This window comes from Tupaia chinensis, unplaced genomic scaffold (genome assembly GCF_000334495.1).
Source record: "Tupaia chinensis unplaced genomic scaffold, TupChi_1.0 Scaffold000335_1, whole genome shotgun sequence".
Classification (NCBI taxonomy): Eukaryota; Metazoa; Chordata; class Mammalia; order Scandentia; family Tupaiidae; genus Tupaia; species Tupaia belangeri.
This window is the reverse complement of record NW_006159829.1, coordinates 4,496,247-4,520,935: the sequence shown is the minus strand read 5'-3', so window position 1 is coordinate 4,520,935 and position 24,689 is coordinate 4,496,247. Positions and strand designations below refer to the sequence as shown.

Genomic DNA, 24,689 nt, shown 5'->3' with positions numbered 1-24,689 from the left:
TGTCATTGTTGCTTATTTTCTGACACTAACAGTTCAGTTTCTCCAGGAAAAATTCCAATCTACAAAGGTGAAGTCATTCATGGGAAGAGATGGCCACAGCCTGCTTTCCTAAGTAAGAAACATAAAAAATCTCCGTAATATTTATTGGTGGATAGATCACAAAAGGAAATGCAGAAAATACATACTGACCAGTTAGTATGGTATCTTTGGGGAAACATGGTATCTTAGGTTTGGGTAGTAGTCCACAATATTTCAACTACATTTGTAATATTCCCAAGGAACATTTAGTTATAGATTAGTAATTTACGTAACAAACTTGCAAAAGTCGCTTTTGTGTTTTTCTCTTCATCTCATTTAGAGATTATGAAACCTTAAATACTTGAGTGGATACACCCCAGTGGCACCAACTGTGCTGCCTGTGGCATGACAGAGTATCTGTCACGTGAAGGGGAAGGAAACCACACTCGGGGGCTGAGACGCTTATTACATCATGCCAGCCAGAAATCCAACCTAAACGCTGTCAGGAAGATACACGTGTTTGGAGTCTTGAGGCAAGGGTTTAAAAATGTGTTGCTTCCCAGCAAATGGCCCACAGAAACATCAGAGCTCTGCAGGGGGCCCACATCTAGGCACTGCTGCATCCTCAGGTGAGCCAGTCTTGTGGGAGCGTTTGAGATTCGGAATCTGTATTCCCTTGGTAGAAGACAGAGTTGCGGAAGTAACGGGGCCAGCAAGTGGTGTGCTGGTTGAGGCACTGGATTCCCATATGGTTGACTGCAGTTTGAGCCCTGGACTCAGCAGCTTGAAACTCATGCCCAAAATCCCAGGAGGAGAATGGAGAATGGATTTCAGCATGGCTATTCTCCCAGGGCGTGATTTCTTGTCCCCGCTCCCCCACCCTCTCTCTCTCTCTCTCACTCACTGGTAAGTACAGGAGCCCTATGGCAAAATTTTTTTAAAAAATAATAAGAAGAAGTATCTGTGTGGTCTAAAGTGTCTTTTAGGGTGGTACCAATTAAACATATAATTCCGAACAGAGTTCACTCTGTGCCTGGACTCTCTTCAGTCCTTTAAGAACAGTGAATGGTCAGATTTGACTTCCTTAGAATGAGAAGTCAGTTACCAACCTAACTTCTTTTTTCTCTTTACACTTCAGTTTTGTTCACTGGTTTTCTCATCATTTCAATGGGAAAGGATCTACTTGAGAAACTAAAACTTTCCTTGAAGAGCTCTACCTTGACTCTGTTGTACGGTGTTTCTGTGACCAGGCTCCACTGGGGTGCCTTCTCCCTCTGCTTCCCTCTGTCTCTTTCTGGCAAGCACATGAGCCCTCCAACAGAAAAAAGAGAAAGAGAAGAGAGAGAGAGAAAGAGAGAGAAGATATAGTGTCTAGCATAACTAAATAATTACCAACATGTTTATAAAAATAAGAATGTAAAAGATACTAACTGCTGGTGCTTATATAAATTGCTGGCGATTCACACTACAAAGAAACAGAGGATCTTTTTCATAATAAAACAAGAAAATTCACATGAACACAAAAGGCCTGTTAGATTTCACATTCCTGGGTTAGAATACCACTTTTACAATTGACCAGTGACCTTAATTAATTCATTTGAGGACTTTGGGTCTGCGAAGCTTTCATTTAATCTTTAAATCCCTTTTGGTCTTAAAACACTGCTATCTTTCCCCTGGTTTCTCTTACAGAGACTTCAAGGCAATGGCGCTCAGATCCCAGAAGCTTAGAAGTGATGGGGTCCTGGGGTGATCTTGATAGGGAAGCTGCAGACAGGATGAAGGAGCAGGAAAACCACTGAGACGTGGGCATGATGGGGCCACCTTGCCAGTTTGGGCTTCCCATGTCACTTCAATGCGTGTAATAAATCCTTTCATTGTCTTAAGCCTCTAGAGGTCATGTCTCGGTTACTGACAACCCCATATAACTAGTACCCAGCATCAATACTCACAGTGCATCTCAGGAAAAGGTGGTTTAAGCCTCGAAGCATGTTCTGTGGTAGGAATCATAACCCTTATCTTACAAATAAGTAAATGAAATTCAGAGAGAGCCAGTGGCTTGCCAAAGCCACAAAGCCCCTAACAGACTGGGCCAAGATGTAAGCTCAGATGTCTGTCCTCAAAGGCTGGCTGCCTGACAGTCCTGCTGTCTCTCAGAGTACGCCCAGTTTGTCTCATTGTCATGAGTAAACTTGATTCTTAAAATAAATGGCTTAATGTTTACATCGCTGGACTCCCACATAGGCAACGGTGGTCTGAGTCCTGGCCTCAGCGACTTAAAACTCAAGCCAGGACCTTGTGTGTGTGTGCCCAAAATCCTAAGAAGAGAATGGAGGAGAAGGGACTGTGGCATGTCCATGACCCCTGGGGGGTGACTTCTTGCTTTCTGTCTCTGTCTCTCCAGTGAGTACACGCGCACTTACAGCAAAAATCTCTCTAAAATAAATAAATAACTGGGGAAATAGAAAGTGTCACTTTACTAGTTATTGGAACCATCCAGTCAGAAGCCAGTGGAGTGGAAAAGTGTTTGGGACCAGATGGAAGTATTGAAGGTGCTCCAAGGACCCAGTGTGGGGGGCACAAAGTCTCCATGCATGGAAGGTTGGCCCAGGGATGCTCCTCTCACCCATTCCAGAGGTGCTCAGACACTTGCCTTCCTGCCGTGTGTGCCTGCAGAGGAAAAAACCTGCAAGTTTAGCCTCACAGTTCGAAGCCCACGGTCTGGCCACAGTATGTACTGGGCAGTGCTGGACTGAGCAGAGGCATTCTTTCTGCAGTTTATAGCAGTTACTCTTCCACTTGTCTAGCAGCTTTGGCTAGCTCAGAAAAATAATATTCCTTTTCACACTTACACTGCCTTTGGTCAGCTCCAGATAAAACTGTATGTGAGCAAATTAAGAATAAAATCCCTCTGCCGCAGAGACATTCTCTTACATTGAGGCGTTAAGATGAAAATTCTTCTTATAGCTATGTATCACCAGCAGGTATCATGGTGGCTAAGGGCACTAGACTCCCACATGGCTGACCATGGTTTGAGTTCCAGACCTGGCAGCTTGAAAATGCCATTGGGGGGACCAGCAGGTGGCATAGTGGTTAAGGTGCTGGACTCCCATGTGAACGACTGCAGTTTGAGCCCTGGGCCTAGTGGCTTGAAACTCACATTGGGCGTGTGTGTGTGAGTGCCCAAAACCCCAAGAAGACAATGGAGGAGGAAGATTGGTGGCGCCTGGGGGCTGATTTTCACTTTCTATCTCTGTCTCTCTAATGCGCAAACACACTCTGTAACAAAAATGTATTTAAATAAAAAAAGAAAAGAAAATCATGCTGGCTACATGTCCATAGGTGCCCAAAATTCTGAGAGATAAATGGAGGAGAAGGGATAGTCATCCACACCACACCAACCCCCCCCCCAGGGGTTGTTTCTCACTTTCTCTCTTTCTGTCTCTCTCTGTGCTTCTCTGATGAGCACACCTGCCCCTTGGTAAAAACCTTTAAAAAACAAGCAAAAAGAAAAAGAAAAAGAAAAAGAAAAAAAAAAGAAAAAAAAAAAAGACCCAAAATTGATTGGGTCATTAGAAAAGTCATGACATACTTTTCTGTTTTTCTACACAAAAATGCATCATGACATTTCTCACAATCCAAAAATTCAATTTTCCATCATTGCATCTGAAGTGCAGAGGCTGGACTCTGTGTGGGTTTCCTCTGTGATATTTCCTTTGACTGATCTCGCTTCACTTTTCAAGTCTCTCTTAGAATGCCTGGGAGTCCTATTTCTTTAGGATATGTTGTTATTTCTAAATATTCAGAGTCTCTCTCTCTCCTCTTTTTAAGAGAGCCAGAGCATGAACATGGCAAGGTTAGACTAAGCCAGGTACTTCTGACAAGGTCTTGCTGCTTCATGTTCTGTCCCGCATCAGCCCCTATTCAGCTAGGACCACATGCCATGACTCCCGGCCTCTGAGGCAGGTTGGGGACAGAGTCCAGGCTTCCGTGTACCTCAGCTATCCTGAAGCAGTGCCCCCCTATCAGTACCAGCCTCCGTGCCTGGGACTACTGTTATTCTTCTTTCCTTTACTTCTTTGTTTCTTTCATTTTTGTTTTTCCTATGGGCACAGGCACTCTATAGAGAATTTGGAGCACACACACACACTGCTGGCATGTTTTTCAAACCACCAGGTCCAGGACTCAAACTGCTCTGTCAGCCATGTGGGATCCAGCACCTCCATGCCACCTGCTAACCCTCTTTCTGGCTTTCTTTAAATGACAGTTTCGTGACTATGGAGATTTCAAACTGTACGTTTTCCTATTGTGATGGTTCCTCCCAAAACTACCTGATGGAACTAGCTAGCCTGCAAGAGTTCACTATTTCATTTTTATTTCCTAAACTGCATGGGATCTAGACTTTCTGTTCTTTTTACTCTTGAGCCCAAACTCTGTGCTCCCATGTGGCCTTTCGCCCACTGATTCAGTAAATACTCATGCAACACAGCCTGGGACCAGGTACTCTGCAGGTACCGTGCAGCCAGAGTCGAAAAAAGTTCTCTGTGCGAGCACTTTCCTGTGGGAATTTAAGCCTTACCTTCCACAGGAAGTTGAACTTATTTCTAAATATATTTTTTATAAAAATGAATTAAAAAGTCTCTTAATTTTAAGAAGACTCAAATTACTCTGATTCTATGCTGTCATTTCATTGTACTGCCTCCAACCTCACCAAAAAGCCCTGCTTGAAACTCCAGTGGCTGGAGTTCCCTGAAGTTCAAGACAACATCCCTAGCTGGGCGCCGGGGATTCAGAGAGCCCAGCACACAGGAGACCCTTGGAAAGCACTGAATAAGCAGAATCCAGCAGGACTAATCTTTTTGCCTGTGTAACCTGCTCTCCCATCTGCCAGTCAGCTTCTGTAATGAGACTAACAACCCAACTAGTAGAGAATGCCCCAAGTCGGGCTCCCTTCCCATGGCCTACACGCATGAACATTTTTAATTTTCACAAAAGCCACATGGACATCACGTTGCTATTGAGGTTCTCCTTCTACAGAGCAGGAAAGGGAGACCTGGGAGGTTGACCATGAGTCCAAGGTGACTGTGGTCTGTGGGGACCAGGGTTTCTGTTCCAGTCTGTGACCTGTTTCTAGAGTCAGGGATCGCTCTCACTCACATGCACAGGTGAACGTCTCAGAAACACTGTGCCCTGCCTGGACAGGTGCCTCGGGGCCCTTCTCTTTGACTTTACCTTTCTCTCTAGGTTTCTTCAGCTAAAATGTGGTGTACCGGGTGCAAGCTGCCCACACACAGGTCTGAGTTTTGATGCAGCAGCCTGAGTTAGGAACAGGTAGCAAACCAAGATGCCCTAGTGCCTCACTCAGAGGGCTCAGGCTGCCCCAGCAAGAGGGACCCACTCCAGGTGAGCCACAGCAGTGAAGACACAGGAGGAGAGGCGTGAAAGAGCAGGAAGGAGGGATTTAGAACTCAGAATGAAAAGAACCGTCAGGGTCAGGGATGACAGAGCACGTGATGGTGTGGGAGACTGAAGAAAGCTTCCCCTAGAGCACCCCAGAGGGCTAGAAGGCTCTCAATGCCATCTCAACAACAAGATTAAGCAGTATGGCTGGCTTGACCCCAGGGAAGCTGGACCAGTGGGTAGCCTGGATCCCTGACCTCCCGGGGAATGGAGGTGAGGGGCTCCTGGGCTGCTCTGCACCTGTGTTGGTTGTTGTGACGTGGCCAGAGTCAGGAGATGGTAAGAGCTGCCTCAAGTGCTTGGCTTGTTCAGGAGTTCCTCCTGCCAGCCCTGAGCAGGCTCTCTGCTGGCCCCAGGCAGCCCTTCAAGCCTGGGAGCTGGAGTGCTTAATCTGCTTAGCATTCTCCTTGCAAACAGGCACACTGGATATTTAGGTGCACATTAATGGACTCTGAAAAGAAATTAGATTGATTCTATTGAAGAGTAAATGTCTCTCCCCCGCCCCCTACATGATAAAACTCTTAAATGCTTCCATTTAATGGAAATGGAAATTACCTCTCAAAACATTACTAAAACTAATCACGGCAATTTTTATACATTTCCACAATTTACTGTGCCATCTTTTCTCTGGCTTTGATGAGCAATGACTAGTGGATGCCTGTTTGCTCCTGATCATTTACCACAGCCTCAATAAGCTCCAGCAGCCCCCTTCCCAAGCCTGCTTTAATTGATCAGCCTCCCCAAGGGGAAAGACTGTGGAAAATCTACAAGTAGAAAGACACTGCAAAATCTATTAAATAGTGCCATTCCGATGGAAGAAAACAGCCAAGGGCGGTACCCTTAACATTTACTCACAGATGTGGACACACCGATTCCTTGTAACCCTGAACTCAGCAGAAAAAGGAACACAAACCAGAGAGCTACCAAATGCAAGCAGGCCATCAAAGGAAACATAATTGCGCTTTAAATTTTCCTGTATCCAGTTTCTCTTTCTGGAAGATCACATCACTCTCACATCCCAATTAATAACCTTTTCTCTCTGTATTTCTCAGGGCATAGTGCATTTTCTGGCTTATAGAAAGCACTTAAAAAGTTTGTTGAATTTAGATAGCTATTGATTTGGATTAAAATGTCATACACCTGGCTGACAAGTGCCAGTTCAGTGCATATTTTGGAAACAAGGTAGACCATTTGAAATCAATTGTCTATAAGCACAAACATATATTTATATATGCATACATGTACATGTATAGAAAGACCATTTTAAGTCAATAGTATATACATACACATAAACAATTTTTAAAGAGGGTGTCAAAAAGTTTGTGGAAAGTGGAATTAAAATATAAGTTTCTTTTCATGCAAAAAAAATTGTTTTGGGTTGTCAGAAAAGTCATGCCACAATTTTGTATAGAAAAAGCATGTCATGGGGACCAGCAGATGGCATAATGGTTACTCTGCTGGACTGCCACATATTTGACTATGGTTTGAGTCCTAGACCCGGGGACTTGAACCTCATGTCGGGCACGTGAGCATGCGTGCCCAAGATCCTGAGAGGAGGGTGGAGGGGGTGGAGGGCGTAATTTTTCACTTTCTGTCTCTCTATCCCCTAGCAAGTGCACACAGACTATAGCAAAAATCTCTCAAAAAAAAAAAAAAGAAAGAAAGAAAGAAAGATAAGAAAAGAAAGGGAAAAAAAAACATGTCATGACTTTTATCTTTTTCCATGAACTTTTTGAGCCCCCCCCACATGGGTTATGCACATGGGAAATTATTACCGTATTTTATGTGTGCATATGTGGTATATCTTATGGTTACTACTAAGAATTATGAAAGTAACCTGCAATTTGAGTACTTAGGTGCAAAATGAAATGTCTGAAGCCATCAATCTTGATCTGGGAGAAGTGTGGTCCTATTTGTGTTTTGTTCTATCTCTGATGTAGGACTAGCTGTGGGCAAGCCATGCACTGTTGTGGACCTGGTTTTAGCGGCTGTCACGGAAAGGCACCGCCTGGCTCTCATCTGGGTGCTTATCCCCTCTCTATGGCACAGGGATGCAGTGACAAAGGAGGAGCCTTCCTCTGTGCCCACGTCGCACGACGTGGTGCAGCACTGGCAGTTCCTGCTGGCCCGCCTTGTCTGACCCTGCATGTTCCTGCTCTCCATTCTCCGCCAGGGTCCACCTTCCACTCCTGTCTCGCCTTCAGACTGCAAGCTCCTCCCATCCCTCCTATCCAGTCTAGGTTTCCCCTCACCCATGCGGCAGGGTCTCTGTCTCATTGATGTCAAATTGCCCTTTGAAACATGCACACTGGATCACTTTTGTCGTGGGGACTTTGGGCTCCCTCTGCAAGTTTTCCTTGAATCCACAGTAAATATTTTTAATTAACTGATAATAAATACAGCTACTTTTTATTTTTCACATTGTGAATCAAGTGCTGTTCTGGGGGCTTCACAACATGCTCTCAAACCACCTCAGCAACCCTACGCAGGCGCAATGAGGCACAGCAGGAAACGGGGCAGAAGGCTCAGACTGGAGGGCTTGTCGGCCGCAGCTAATACTGGAGTAGACAAGAGGATCTGAGCCTTTCCTTTCTGCTGTAGGACCCAACTCCCTGGTAATCAGATTCCTCAATATAACAATTTTTAAAAACTTTTTCACTGACTTTAAAAGAGAACTGGAATATTCTGCAATAACACTGTTTTGGAATAGCTGGGGCTATCCAGGGCTCAGTGAATCATTAGAAAAGCACCTGAAATTTTCATTTCAATAATGATAAGGGACCCTGTGGCCTCTATATTCCTACTGATGGGGCTGAGGTCACATCTCTCCAAGTTCCCATGTCCACACAGCAGTTCCCCCTTTAGATTCGTACCAGATTCCTGAGCACATCTAACACCATCACATTGTTGTCACCTGCTCACATGGGATCTTTCTAGAATGCCCAAAGGCAGGCTTACTCTTAACTGGTGTAAGCTCAGAGCCCGTCATAGTCTACTCAACAAAGCACAGCTAACTCAGACAGAACAAACCATCTACCTTCCAGAGAAATCTTCCTAAAATCACCTTTTTCAAAATTATTGAAAAAGAAAACGCAATGATATGCAGGTTATGCACATGGGAAATTATTACCATATTTTATTCAGATAATATAATCATGAACATGTAGCTTATAAAATTCAGTGAGCTATTGTTCCATGTAGCAGGGATAATAGAGAACTGACACCTTTGAAATGAGAACAGGAACACAGAATTTTGCTCCTCAATCTATGAGACAATACAATGTGTTTTAAAAGCACTGAGTTAATGTGGTCAAAGCACTTTCATCCCCTCTGGCTGTGCCTCTGAAAGGAAACCAGCCTCCGTGGGAGCCGCCACGCCTGGCTCCAGCTTGGGAGGGCTGTGTTCTGTGAGCACCCAGCCCAGGACTCTCGTCATCCTGTGACACTCGCCTTGTCTGCTCAGGGTCCAATGATATTGGTCATTCTGTCTCTGCTGCCCAGGTCACCCTGCCCTGCCATCTTCTGTGGAACTGATTTATTCTTTTCCTTCCCCTTATTCTTCTTGGGTTTTTGTTGTTGTTGTTATTGTTGTTTGCTTTTTAATTTAAAGTCTATTTATTTCTCCCATAAGTGAGATCTGGAGAGAGAGAGCACACCCACTGCAGAGTTTCAACACCACCATCCACCTCGGCCTCGCCCAGCCCCAGTGAATCTAATGATTCTCGGAGCCCAAGGTCCTCAGAGAGGTCTCTAGACTTGAACTGGGAACCTTGCCATGTAGGATTGCATCACAGCATGGCATTTTACTTGAAGCACTATTATTTGGCCTCCATGGGGACAACTTCTGCTCATCTTTCAAGCCCTATCTCTGGAGGTTCATTCTCAGCAAAGCCGCCCAGCCCAGCATGGGCAGTTCTGGGTGAACCCACTGTTCCACGGAGTGGCCATCACTTTCCAGCTCTGCTGCAGTCAGCTGGCCATGTCTCCATCTCCCTGGGATGACTGTGAGCTCCTCCAGGGAAGAAAGGCAGCCTCTCATCCCTAGGAATGTGTCTGGAACCCGGCATGGCAGAACGCTGTGAAGCAGACAACTGCTCTCTGCACACATGCAATGGCAGCTGAGCCTGTGTGCCAGGCGGCTTTCCAACCGTCTCACTTCAGTAACAATCCGTTTGATCCTTACCACACATCTCTGGATACAGAGCATCTACCATACCCACATTAGAGATGAGGAACCTGAAAAACAAACTAATAACTTTTTCATTCCAAGCAGCTTGGAAGTGGCAGAATCAAGACTTGAACCTAGAAAGCCTTGTGCCTATGGCCCTCACTGAATTTTGCTTCTCTATACATAGTGAGCTTTTCCTATTTCCATTTTAGAGTTGTGGAACAAAATGGCCAAGCTACAAAATTTGTTCCAACAGGACCATTTAACGAGCGAGTGACAAAGGTATCATTAGAGTGCAAGGGTTTGGACCCCTCTGAGTTCCTTCTCAGTGCATCAGACTTGTTGCCAGCACTTACACGTTACTCTCGTCTTTCCCCAGAAGGCCAATGCCGAGAACAGATACACACTCAGATCATCTCTGCAAATATGACTGTTGGAGCTTTTTCCTGGTGCTGTCCGTGCAGACAGTGTTTCCCTTGAAAGGGTGGAGACTCTTCTCTCCCTTCGAAGCTGAGCTGGCCTGGTCACCTGTCTGGGCTGACTCAATATGAGAGAAGTGACATAGACCAGTTCCCCACTTAGCCCTCAAGTGTCCTAGAATCTTCTAATTCTCCCTCTCGGTGAGCTGAGTTACCACCTATGAAATGTGAACACCCCACTGAAAACAGAGCTCAGCTGTCCCTGTCCCCTCATCCAGCCACCATAGCTGAGCAGCCAGACTGTGATGAGGATATCCTGCATGCACCCCTTCAGCTGGAAGTAGTACCCAAGGATCCCAGCCAATCCTGGGCAATTCAAAACACACACACACGCGCGCGCGCGCACATTACCCCACAAACAAGAACAATAGAAAAACCTTGTTTTAAGCGCAGTTTTAGAGTGATCTGTCATGTAGCATAGACTAGCTGAAAATAATACAACAGAAAAATTCACCTTGGAGAAGAAACCACAGTTCATGAGTGAGTGTGTATACGTTGTGTGTGTATGTGTCTGTGTGTGTGTATAAACCCTCTCCTACGGAACAATCTCACTGTAGATTACTTCTGGCCTCTATTCAGCATCCTGTTCTCACCAGCATGCTAGCGTAAAGCACAGGAGCAAACCAGCTTCTCCATAATTACTCCTCTGTCAAACTGGAACAAAAAGAAAATCATCTTCCCCAAGAAACTGAATTTCATTTTTCCTTCTTTGTCTCTGGGCAGCACTGTCTCAAGTTCTGTCTTCCCCGAACTACGCACTGGGCTCCGCCATCCTCTGGACGCCCAGCGGCCCTCAGCTCATCATAGCGGGGCCCTCCAGCTCAAGAGAAGGCATCGTCTGGAACAGGAAGGGGGCTCAGCTCTCCAGAGCCATGGGAGCTGCAGGAAGAAGTGGGGTCCGGCCCAGGCTTTCGTCAGCCCAGCTGAGACGCTTCTGCCACATGGGCCCTGCCTGGCATGCCTGAGCACATGGCCCACCACCAAGTCGTTCTCTTTCTTCTTCAGGTGCAGTCCACACAGTTCTCCTAGACTGACTGCCACAGCCTCCCTCTACTTCTCGTCTATCTGACACCTGTCTTTGTCACCCTGGAACATGCTCTACCTTTCTGACTCGCTGCTTATAACAGAGCATCAGTGAGAGCCCTGGATTCACACTCAGCACTCCAGCCTCCTCAAGCTTCAGACCCCGTTGTCCTCGGCATCCTTCTCCCCAAGCAGGAAGCACTGCTTCTGTGTACAGGAAGTGCCACCACAGCCTGCTGCCTCGTCCTCTGAACGCAGCAGGTCACCAGATTCTCTAACAATGGGTTTCTCTTGTCCTACTGGTTCCCTCCTTGACTCTGTGTCAACTACTCCTCTATAGACAACTCATCCCAAAGTGTCGGCTGCTCCCTGGACTGCTTTTTCTTCAGGCAGGCTACCCTCACAAGGACGCACACACAGCCACTTCCAATGGGGGCCCTGACTTCCAAATTTCACTGCTTGGACATTCAGCAACAATGCACTGAGTGCTTCCGTGTGCCATGAGCTCGCTGCCTTGGCCCGCAGTGATGGGTGTAGGTTTACCACCAGGACCAGAGCCCCAGCCGTGTTCATGTGCTCACCTGTCTGCCCGATGACAGAGGCACTCACTCTGTGGGGAATCCTTGAGGACACCTTCAAGGTCACTCGGATCTGGTAGTACCTAAAAAAAGAGCAGAGGACAGGCTGCTGAGAAGCAGGTTTCTTAATGCTGGCTTCTAAAAATATCTAGACTTAATCCTAAGCGCCATAAAACACCATGAAAGGTTTTAGGCAGTAAGTACAATCATCTGGCACCAAAGGGAAATGCATCCTATTGGCAGAATCAGTGAGGAAGCCAAGGGGCAAAGGTGGAGGCAGGAAGTTGAGTTTACCTGAGCTCAAGAAGGACTGAGGACCGCGGGACTAGGGAACGGGCCATGTGGGTCATGTGACACAGTTATATTAAGGAATATGGTTTTTCTCTTGTTAGGAGAAGTCCACTGTTACAGGAAAATAGCTGCTCTAGTGCTTGTGGGAACAATCCAAATATAAATTGAGTTTCTGTCATGTTATAACACACATACGCGCGCGCACACACACAAACGCTTCCTTCAGAAATGCAGCCGCTAAGTTATTCCTGGGAGTGATGCCAAACACTTTTCCCAGGATATTTCTGCTCCTTTATTTTCGATCTATCTCTCCCCTTTCCAGATCCACCATTTTAGGACGTTGCAGGGTCCCGGGCTGTCAGCACATTCTGCACACTCTCCTTTGCCACAAGAACAGAAGCGCTTCCGTAGTCCCGTGCTTGGCAATTAATGACTTGGGAGCACTTGTGGCATCATAATTGTTTTCCCCTTCCACTGACTTCAAACCCACTGTGAAATGGGATGTGAATAAAACAAAGGGAAATACAAGGAAAATGGACCGTGAACGCATTTGTACCCCGTGGCTCACTGAACCCATGGCTGGGGGAGGTCTCTGCTACCGACTCAGAGCATGAGAAACGCATCCACAGAGCGTCTCTGCTGGCAGTCCTGTGTTTGCTGCGGTGCGGTGAGCAGGGGAGGTGCAGAGCCACAAGGACTGACTGGTTGTTTACCTGCGTTCGGGCGATGTCACCTGAGTTTGGAGACTCACATAACTTCTCCAAACTCATATCTGGATCTGCAAAATGAGGCTCTTTCTTGAAAGTACCTGACAAGGGGCCAGTGATGTGGTGATTAAGGAGTTGGACCCCCACGTGGCTGAAGGCGGTCAGAGTCCTGGGACCTTCAGTTTGAAATCATACTTACACAGGTATGTCCCTGCCAAGATCCCAGGAGAAGAATGGAGGAGAAGGGATTGAGGGATGGCCATCACCCCTGGGGAGGATGATTTCTCACTTTCCTTCTCTACGTCTCTCTCTGTCTCCTCTCAAGTGGGTGCATGCACCCTTTAGCAAAAACATTTTTAAAAAGTACCTGACACGATTTCTGCTTCCTGAAAGATGGATTCATCCTACTTTCTACTGTTCTTTCCACATCTAAAATCCCAGCATTCAACAAAGAAAGCTCTTAAAGGCAGAGAGGAAAGCAGATGGGACCCAGGGAAAGACACAGTACTGAGATTTCTACGTTTCCTTGTTTGCCTCTCATATTCTAGAAATACAGATATGTGTCTCGATATGCTAATATGCCATAAATGCTAATAGCCACAGATTACAAAGTTAATAAAAGAGCACAAAAAGAAACTCCAACAAAAAGCCTTCTTAGTTTAGTCAAAAGATCAGGAAGAGGGCAGCCTAGCACAACATAAACCTTTATTTTATTTTTTTTTTTTTGAGATATTTTCACTGTAGGGCGCGTGCGCTCGCCAGACAGACAGAGAGAGACATAGAGACAGAAAGCGAGAAATCACCCCCCAGGGGGGATGGTCACGCTGCAATCCCTTCTCCTCCATTCTCCTCTCGGGATCTTGGGCACGCATGCACACGCGCCCGAACAACATAAACCTTTCAAATGATAGCTTTCTACTACAAAAAAGCAACACAGAGAAAGCTGTGGACCCATCTGCACCTCACCAGCTAAGGCTGAGTGGGAAGTCTAGACTTCTACCATTGCCAGGGTGCAAGAAAATGTCCCCCATCCCTGACCTGCCAAGATAAGTTCTTAAGGAACGAGCTGAACTTTCGTCCCTAGAGGAGAGCAGTGAGAACCCCAGCCACCCTGGTTTGGTGGACACCACGCAGGAAGCCTGAGCTCTGCCCCCTAAGTAGCAGTATTAAGGCCACCGATATGTCCATGTGATTTCTCACAAAGGTGTAAAAACAATTCGATGAAGACAGCCTTTTCAATAAATTGTCCCACAGCACTGGACATCCATAGGTAAGACAACCACAAACACACGATCCAAAAACTAACTCAAAACAGATCATGGGCCTAAGTGAAAAAAAGGTTTAAAAAACTGTTAGGAAAATTTCCTAAATATATTCTAAACATAGAGCTAAGCATAGAGTCCTTAGATTTGACTCTAAAAACATGAACCCTAAAAGAAAACGATGAGTAAGTTCTATAATTGAAAGCTCTTCTCTGAAAGGCCCTATTAGAGGCTTAAAGGGTAGACAGCAGAGCGGGAGCTTAGTGGAACAGCCCACGGAGGACAGTGTACAGAGGACACGGGATGCCTCTGCAGTGTTCTTTAAAATGGCCTGTTCTTCCGTAATTATACCAAAATATCATTTCAAAAGTACCTGTCCTGTTCAACGGGAAAATAACAATGACTGATTATGGTGGAAATGGCAGGATGGGGCTGGCAGGTGGCAGAGGTTAGGCAGCTGGGTTTCACATGGCTAATCACGTGGTTTCAGTCCCTGATCTAGTGGCTTGAAAAACATGCAGGTACATATGTGTGCATGCCCAAAATCCCAACAGGAGAATGGAGGGTAAGAGACTGGCATGGCCATTCTCCGTGGAGGGTTTTTTTCATCCTCCCTCTTTCTCTGTTTTTTTCCTTTTTCCAGCAAGTGCGTGAGCCTGATGAAGACACGGAGACAGAGAGAGAAAGTAGTGAAAAGGAAGGAAGGGTCCATGGAATAAACTCTGAAGGCCGTGCTAGGCAATAACACCAATCCCATTTAAGAAAACGCCAGGTCCACTCCAGCTTCCTGTTCTTCCACCACGTTAGGTAGAAATGGAGGCAGAGTCACAGGGCACCACCAGGGAAATCCCAGCAGGAGCACAACAGCTAACAGCCGAGAACACCAGCATCCGAGAGGGGGTGCCTGGCAGAGGGGCAGGTCCCTGCCCTGTCCCTGGGGCGACTGCCATTTAGAGCTACCAGTTAGCAGAAGCATCGACCGCACGTTGCCAGATCTTTTGAGTTTACAGGGGAAGGCAGGAATCCAAGTTTTAGACAAAACACCTTTAAAATGTGAAATATTGGTTCACAAATCAACGACAATGACAACAGCAATGACGGTTAGCAGAGGCAGCCACAGCCACGACATGAGTGATAAAGCACCGTGTCAACAAGACCAAACAGTCTGCAGGCTCCGTCCCACGCACCAGTCAGCCACTGGTCAACTCCGGTCCCCACAAGAGCAGGATGTTACCTTGGGTGTGTCTTTAATCACAGACCCGTGCATTTCGGCAATTTCATCACCCAGCACTCTCTGAGCACCAATCGTCCTGCCCTAGTGCTTCTCTGAGCAGACAGCAGATAACCGCTGCTGGGGCTATGCATCACTCTCCTGTCAGCCGAGCTCAAGGGTTATTAAGCATCTCTGTGCCAGACCCTGCACTGGGAACTTCCACAGAGAAAATCTCGTTTGACCCTCCACAGATCCTCTGTGGAAAAAAAAAAAAAAAAAAAAAAACAACGCGTTAGCAGTTGAGCCATTGGAGAGATCTCACTACCTACCCAAAGCCGCAGAACTAGGAAAGGACAACCAACCAGAATTCTTTTATTATTATTATTGATATTTTTTTCTATAGGGTGTGTGCACTTGCTGTAGAGACAGAAAAACAGAGAGACAGAAAATGAGAAATCACCCCCTGAAACCATGGCCACACTGCAATCCCTTCTCCTCCATTCTCTCAGGATATTGGGCGCACACTCACATGCATCCTGCATGAGTTATAAGCCTCCAGGTCCAGGACGTGAAACACGGTTGACTATGTGAGAGTCCAGTGATGTAATCATTATGCCATCTGCTGGTCCCCAAGGGTAACCAGGATTCTAACCATAGAGACCAACATATATCTTGTTTCCACTAGGCCTTGTAAGAGTCAAATTTTGTTGTATAGATTTGGCCCTTTTTTTATAACCGATTCCAAAGTGCTTTCTGAATTCTTGTTTCTTAAAAGCATTTGATGTTACTGAATCTCACTTCAAGGAGCCAGTTATCATCTTGAACTTCAGAAGCTGTATAGGCATGAGTTGAAAGAAACAGTTTCAATTAGGTTGGCTCATTTGGGCTCTGTCCTGATTAAACAGAATGCTTAAACTGCTTTTGTAATTCTCTCTTGACGCACTGGAAGTTGCTGCCAGGTCATAAAACCATAAGCCACACATTCATACATGACACGTGTATTGTTTGATCCCTGCAGAAGATATCTGATGCCCTTACTATGACTTCTGTCTTAAAGATGAGAAAAGGAACCATCAGAGATGAACGAATTTGTCCAAGTTCACGTACTCAGTAAGTCATGTAGGCAAACCTCCCAGATCAGCCTTCTAACTTCACATATGGATATCCTTTAATCATCCTGGAGGCATCTTCTTCTAGCCCAAGTCATTCAAAAAAATATTATTGAAGAGAATCACTCTCAGTCCTTGGGGATGAGGAAGTGGTAGGAGAAAATGGGGCAACGGGCGTGGTAGGAATAAACAGAGAACCTAAAACCAGGAACTAGGAAATATAGGCAATTTGCAAATATGTTTGTAGTCTAAATTTTCACAGGACTCCTTTCAGAAAGTAATAAAAAGTCAGTCCCATTGACGTTCATCCATAGGAGAGGCACTCAGCCATGTCCATTTTGTAATGTGGGCACAATCAGACTCTACCCCAAGATCTACATCCTACTCTTCAGAATCTGTGAGTACGTTAGACAAGAATGACAGAATGAAGGTCTCAGATGGAATTAAGGCCGATAAACAACTGGCAGATTATTCTGGTTGACCTTAGGTTACTCAACACAATCTCAGTGGTGATTATATAAGTGAAAGCAAGAGTCAGGAGAGTGTCAGAGTAACGCAATATGAGGATGCCTCAACCAGCCTATGCTGGCTTTGAAGCTGAGGGGCCACCCCAAAGAATGGAGGCAGCTTCTAGAAACTGGAAAGGGACAGATTGCCCCCTAGAGGCACCACAAAGTAGTGTAACCCTACTGACATCTCAAGTTCAGCCCAGTGACGAGTGTTTGATGCTTCTAAACTCCAGAATCCTCAAGTAAGAAATTTATACTGTTTTAGGTCACTGAGGTTGGGACAATTTATGACATCAGGAAACTAATGTACATAGGCTCTCAAATTGCTTCCTCATGACAAAAATCATAGACAGTAATGGCTATTCTCATGTTAACAAAATACTAATGGTGACTCAAGAGAGATGAGGTAATTTACCCACAGTCATATTGTAAATGGAAGTTTTGAGATTAGAATTAAGGACCAGGCTGGACCCACAGGCTAGTAGATAATAGAACCAGATCCCACGTCACCTACCCCAGTTTGAATCCTGGTCCCAGCAGCTTGAAAAACCACAGAGCACATGTGTGTGGGTAGCCCAACTCCCTACGGGATGAAGAAACAGAGAGAGCAGTGTGGTATAACCATGCCCCCTTTGGGTAGTGTATTCTTTTTCTTTCTGTCTCTCGTCCTCTCTCTGGCAAGCACATGTGCCCTCTGGCAATTAAAAAAAAAATCAGGCCATTTGACTGAAACCAGGTTCATTTCAGGGAAGAGGTCAAGTGCTTTGAACTTATAAAGTAAGTTTATAAGCTCACCTCTATTCCTTATCATTGTTTTACCACCAGGAGCCCAGCACCTGGCATTTACGGAAGGCTATCTATGTGCATGCACTGTTAGCTGCTGAACATACAGCGATGTCTTCTCCAGCAGCAGGAAGTCACAGGTATTTCTCTGATCAACTAAGAGATGTCGTCTAGATGCTCTCCTCCCTTGATACCTAAGAACTCTAAGGAACATAAAAGAAGTAAAAGTAGTATTCCTTCAAGGTGTTTTTGAAGAAACATAGGGGAAATACACAACAATGGACGGCCTGAGGAAATTACTGATCAAAGTCAAAGTATGACTGGGTCCTCAAAAAATTCATTGAAGATTCATATTATGAAAAAACTATGCATGAATTTCAAAATCTTCTGCACCAAAATATACTCACTCATAATTTAATTTCATTTTTCCATTTTTCCATTTTTCTACAGACCTTTTAGAAGTCCCCTTGTACGTTCCAATCCCAACATCTATAACTTGGTGAGAGACTCAAAATCCATAGGTAATTTTTGTAAAACTAAAATAATATCCTCTAATGGGAATACCGGGATCTCTGACATTTTGTCATAATCACTTTCATATCAGTATATTATGAAACATTCATATTATGAAAAAACTATGCATGAATTTCAAAATCTTCTGCACCAAAATATACTCACTCATAATTTAATTTCATTTTTCCATTTTTCCATTTTTCTACAGACCTTTTAGAAGTCCCCTTGTACGTTCCAATCCCAACATCTATAACTTGGTGAGAGACTCAAAATCCATAGGTAATTTTTGTAAAACTAAAATAATATCCTCTAATGGGAATACCGGGATCTCTGACATTTTGTCATAATCACTTTCATATCAGTATATTATGAAACAACCACTCTGACCCAGAGACACTTGACATGACCTATAACACAAATCTGTATCATGCAAAGGCCGAAAGCTAACACTCAGGAACCAGAGCACTTAGGTCGCAAAGCCAAGCAGGCAAGTCTGGAGACTGTCCTTCGCTAAGCCTCTGTCCTCGAGGAGAGGACACCCATATCTGGCCCAACTAACAAATTACAGTGAGGCACGAACAAGACAGTCCGCAACAGGTCAGCAGTGCGTGATGCTCAGCCCCACACCTATTTAAGATGAAATATACTTGTTACTGTAATCTAAGACGGTTGAAACAGACATCCTCTGATTTCCGTGGGCCCAAGCTCTCCTCCAGCCTCGCTGCAGGGGTGCAGTTGGGGGCCGGGTGATGCTCTGGGGGGCACAGGGCTCAAGGATAACTGGCACCCGGCATTGGTAATATGAAAGGCAGGCTCAGCCTGGCAATGCTCTGCTAATATGGCTGTGCCCGTGTGGGAAAAGGGTCTCTTTCTTTGAGTCTTCTGAGGCAATGTAGCACTTTAGTTAAGAGGGTGTTCTCTGAAACTCTGCCTGTCATTACCTGCCTGGACTCTAGTAAATCATCTAACACCCCTGTTCTCAATTTCCTCACATGTACAGGGGTAGAAATGTATCTCTTAGTGCCTTTAGAAGGATAAAGTTATTTAAAATACGCAGGGTGCTTTCGGTGCCCAGAAAATATTGAGTCCAAATGAATGTTTTTCATGGGGATGATAATAGAAACGATGATGATGGAGACACCTTTACAAAGGTCCATGGGCATCTGGTATTACTGTTGTCACATGGTAACAGGGTTATTATGCTCACTTTCTGTCATGTGTCCCCAGGTTGATGTCCCTGTGAATAGGCCAGGTGCCTTTGCTCACATCTCAACAGTCGAGCACACTCTGAGTGCCAGCCAAGGTCACTGAAGGTGGAAGCCCGACTTCCTCCCCACTGGGGCTTGTCCATATGAGGGAATGATGGGAGGAATTTGGAGTCAGACAGACACAGGTTTAAATTCCCATGGATGCATGGCCAGGCACGGTGCCACTCAGTAATGCAATGCCCTGTGATGCCGAAGCCACATGGGAAGGGAAGGTCCTTGGTCTGTGTCCCATGGTCTTCCTGTACAGCCCAAATGCATGTGCATGCAACACGTGCGTGCCCGTGGCTGAAACCAGGAGTGCATCGTGGCAATGAAAACCCTGCTCAGGTCTCTCTGTCTCTCTCACATTCAAAATAACATATACTTTTTAAAAATTCCCCTAAACCTAAACCTTGCAGAGGCTGAGTTGCCCTCAATGCAAGTAAACAGTCATACATAGAGGTGCAGCGAAATGATTTTCAAAATGTTTTGAAACATTGTGTACGGCAGGATTCTGTGGACAGCAGCCACTATCACAGCCCCACAAAGCGGGTCCGCGCCGCGTACATTTCTACACTGCTGCATCTCTCACAGACCACGGGAGTTCAGCGAGGGACACCTGGCAAGTTGGAAGGCACTTCCTCTGGTCTAGCTGGGCAGGAGACTCCCTGCTGTGCCCAAAAGTCTTTGTTCCCCAAAAGGCTGACTCGCTTAGGGTCAAAGCTTCCTGACACCACAGGGTGTCCCTGGGAAGCTCTGAAAGACCTGTGGGAGACTATGACAGAGTAGACAGTAGTGCAGCCATGGTAGTTTTCTTTCTTTCTTTAAAAAAATAAATAAATAAATGAGGGTCTTCAAAAAGTTCATGAAAGTATTATTAAAATATATATATGCATGGTTTCAAAAATAATGTTTGCACGGGAACCAGCAGTTAGCGTAATGGCTATGTCACTGGACTCCCACATAGTCACCCGCGGTTCGCATCCCGGACCCGGTGGCTTAAAACTCACGCCGGGCGCATGTGCGTGCGTGCCCAAGATCCCGAGAGGAGAATGGAGGAGAAGGGATTGCGGTGTGACCATCCCCCATGGGGGGTGATTTCTTGCTTTCTGTCTCTCTGTCTCTCTCTGTCTGTCTGGCAAGCACACACACCCTATAGCAAAAACCTCTCCAAAAAAAAAACCCAATAATGTTTGCATAAAACAAATTCATATTTAAATTTCATTTTTCTATGAATTTTTGAAGTCCCCTTAATAAAGGCCCATGGTCTAATGATGTCAACCATAGAGAGACTGAGTGAGAAGTTATAAATATCTAGAGTGGTGGAGCAATTCTCCTATGGCCACACATAACCGAGTCACCTGCCCCATCCCGATCAAGAATAGCTGTTTGGTTACATCCTAGGGAGCTATCACATTGCCCCTGCCAGTCCCTTTGCCATCAGGATACCTGGCACTGTCTGCAAGCCCAGCCTTGCTGGCCTGGCCCCACCTGACAGCAAGAGATATTCTGATACTGAGAAGAAACTGCCATTGCAGGAAAGCCTGGGAAGTCCTATCCATATAGAAGGCCTTGGTGCTCAAAAAAAATAAATAAATAAAAAATAAAATCAGGAAAAAAACCCAGGAAATGACTAATATATTTTTACTATGCAGTATACACTCACAGACTGATTCATCTGTTCTGACAGTATCCACCCACCACTGCAGGACTACAAACCATTCTGCTGGATTTTATTAGTCTCAGTAGCAAACACCAAAATAATTTCCCAAGAGAAGGCTGCTCCAGGCCAGGCAGTGGTGCAGCAGTAATGCAATGCTTGGTGGGGCTGACCCGCATGGGAAGGGAGGCTCTGGGTCTATGCACAGAGACTTCCCTGGGCACACTGGACATCTGGTCTTGCTTTGATCTGGGGCTGGATGCATCAGGAGGACCTTATTGGGAGAGTCTCTCTCCCCTACCCCAACTCTTCCTCATGGAAGGCAAAATAAAAGTTAAAAAGAAAAGGTCACTGTAATATTTTAGCAGAAGTCATCTACAGACTTAGTTATGGTCAAACATAATAACTACTGTAATTCATTCAGATTCCATCAGCATTTGCTGGGATAATTCTCCTGATTCCCCTCCCTCCCGGCTCCTAGTTTGGCTGGAAGGTTCTGTGCATCTCAAGATGTCAAGTATCTGCTCAATAGCCATAATTCCTGCCTTTTTACAAGGAAAACCAGGTTTTCTCAGGGAAAGTAACAACGCCTACATAAATATATTCTCTTTAACTCCATTGCAGATGGGAGAGATTCTATGATCCTCCTTGGCTAATGAGATGAAAGCATACATTACCAGCTGGAGTAAACAAGAAAGCTTGTAAAGGAGAAATCTGTTTCATGAAACTTGGACTGTTTTGTCCCATCTCTGAATTTGTCTTCCAACTTGATATGGAGAATATGGTAGTGGGCATGCAAGCAGCATGTAGGAGCCATATGCAAAGGCCGGTAGAGCACGGGTAGAAGTCTGGGTCCATGTGCTCCAAGTGACACAGCTGTGCTGTCTACCCCTGGATTTCCTGAGGGATCTGCCGATGTTTAAGCCATGGTTAGTTATGGTTAGGCACCCACCTTTGTGAAGCCAACATAACCCTTACTGATAGAATCTGATTCCAGGATCCTCTAGGGCCATATTTTGTATAGATACAAACTCAGAAGAAATGACAGTCACAATCCTTTTTCCTTTGGAAGTGCAATACTTATTTTTTATTTTTATTTATTTATTTATTTATTTTTGGCATGAGAGCCATTAAAATCCAAGAATCTGATTTGGACTTTGTATAGAAATCAAGCAGATTTTTGGGAACCAGCAGTTAGCGAAATGGCTATGTCGCTGGGCTCCCACGTTAGTCGACCGCAGTTCATGTCCTGGACCCGACCCGGTGACTTAAAACTCATGCCGGGCGCGTGTGCGTGTGTGCCCAAGATCCCAAGAGGAAAATGGAGGAGAAGGGATTGTGCCCATCCCCCCTGGGGAGTGATTTCTCGCTTTCTGTCTCTATGTCTCTCTCTGTCTGGCTGGCGAGCGCACACGCCCTATAGTGAAAACCTCTCAAAAAAAAAAAAAAGAAAAAGAAATCAAGCAGATTTTTTTTTTTTTTGTACAATTCAGTTTTTAAAGTTATTCAGTGAAGAATAAAGATCTTAAACCTAACTCACTAGCATTCTCCAGCAGGGTTTGGGCCAAAGTCCCAGGTGCTGCTAATGTGCTTCTTACTGAACTCCACATATCATCCTTCCTGAACTCTTGAGCAAAATATGTGGTCAAAGCAGAAATTGCAACTGCTGTGTCCTAGCCCACTACAAGGCACGTGCGCCCTCTGCCATTATTTCAGTCTTCTGTGGCTGGTACGATGTGGTATCCACACTAACAGAGATCACATTAATTTTCATAAACATTCTAGGGATTGCATATTACCATTCCCATTCGTATGTAAGCAAATGACGCTATTCAAAACCCTAGGCTCCCATGACTCCAAAACCAGTGGGAGCTCTCATTCTGCACAGAAGCATTGCCTCCAACTCCTCCAAAGGAACTGCTTCCCAGCCATCCCATTCACCTCTAAAAAGTGGAGATGACAGAGTGAGGCCATCTGCTATTTTCAGGGAAAATGTCTCAACCAAGTGTTTTCTTATTGCCATAGAAAAGTGTGATTTCCCTAAATTAACAAAACCACAGAGACTCAGCATGGAAGGAATAACCAAGAAACACCACTGTAAAACCCAACACTGGGACCAGCAGTTAGGTAATGGCTATGTTGCTGAATTCCCATGTAGCTGACTGTGGTTCGAGTCCTGGACCCGGTGGCTTAAACTCCCGCAGGGCGCGTGTGCGTGCGTGCCCCCAAGATCCCGAGAGGAGAATGGAGAAGAAGGGACTGTGGTGTGGCCATCTCGCCTGGGGGTGATTTCTCTCTTTTTGTCTTTCTGTCTCTCTCTGTCTTTCTGGCGAGCACACGTGCCCTATGGCAAAAACTTCTCAAAAAAAAAAAAATAAATAAAACAAAACACACAACCCCCAACACTTTGTTCCAAGAACTATGCTAACTAAGTCCATCCACAGATCTCCTCACACGGTCACAAAGTATCACTATGCAGTCGAACTAGCATCATTTCCGTTCTTTAAGAAATGAGTGGCGATCAGAGGTAGACACCACAGTGGTAGCACATGGGCTCTGAGCAGTTGAGCCACACAGAGAGCCTCTGGGCCGTGAGCCAAGACTGCGTGAGCACACTGGGCAGGTGTGCCCATGACCAGGGCTGGCTGAGGCTAGAGGTGATCGTGATGTCAAGACCCTGTTGGGATTGCTGCCTCTGTCTCTGTCTCTCTCACTCATGGGAGAAAAAGAATTAAAAACTTTAAAGGAACGAAAATAAAAAGTCAGATAATATTCAAGAGGATAAATCATTTCAAGATCTTGTGATCTGTAAATTGTAGAATTGAGATTCAAGCCCATGAATTTTTTTTTTTAGTATGTGCTCATAACCACCATAAAATACAGTCTGTCATAACCTGAAGCACCAATGAATTCCTGGGTTAGGTGCATAGATATTTATAAGCATGATATCCACTTGATGGATTAACCATTTTACTACACTACAGTGACTTTCTTATCTCTTCAAACAGTTTTTTAAATATATATTATTTATTTATTGTTTAATTTATTATCATCATAATCTTATTTATATTACATTGAATTGCATATAACTTTACAGTGTATTACATTTCTTTTTCAGAAAGAATAGCATGCATTTCGGTCAATAGACATTAAAATCCCCACTTCATCATCCAATATCTTTTCATTGTTTTTCCTGATCATTACTATTATTATTCCAATTATTTTTTTAACCAATCACTATTTCTCATTTTGCTTGTAAAAAGACTTTACCCAACATGAAATATTTCTCAGACCAATCCAGTTCAGAATACATGTCATCATCAACAGGTAATGAACCATATCTGTGTCCTACTGTCATGCCTCTCTATTTGTTCTCTTCCTATCTTTCTCCATACTCTTCTCTTCTCTTCCCCATTCCACACTGTCTTATTCTCTTTAAGTACCTTCACAGCTTTTATGTCCTCCAATATTTTGCTCTCTACCATAAAGTGCGGATATTCAGTATATATTAAGTGGATACATAAAATATCTTTCTTTCATAGCCTAGCTTACTTCACTCAGCAATAGATCCTCCATATCTGACCACTTTCTATCAAATGCCAGGACCTTGTTATTTTTTATGGCTGAGTAGTATTCCATAGAGTACATATGCCACACTTTTCCAATCCATTC

General features: G+C 44.9%; 1 protein-coding gene across 1 annotated transcript in view; it reads right to left on the bottom strand.

Annotated features, from left to right (window-relative positions):
• Positions 1–24,689, bottom strand: part of FAM135B (family with sequence similarity 135 member B) — a 296,886-nt gene that overhangs the window by 124,984 nt on the left and 147,213 nt on the right. The window contains exon 3 of the mRNA XM_027773310.1: positions 11,727–11,806. Within this exon, the coding sequence (XP_027629111.1) occupies positions 11,727–11,806 (80 nt within the window). The remainder of the gene's footprint in view (positions 1–11,726; positions 11,807–24,689) is intronic.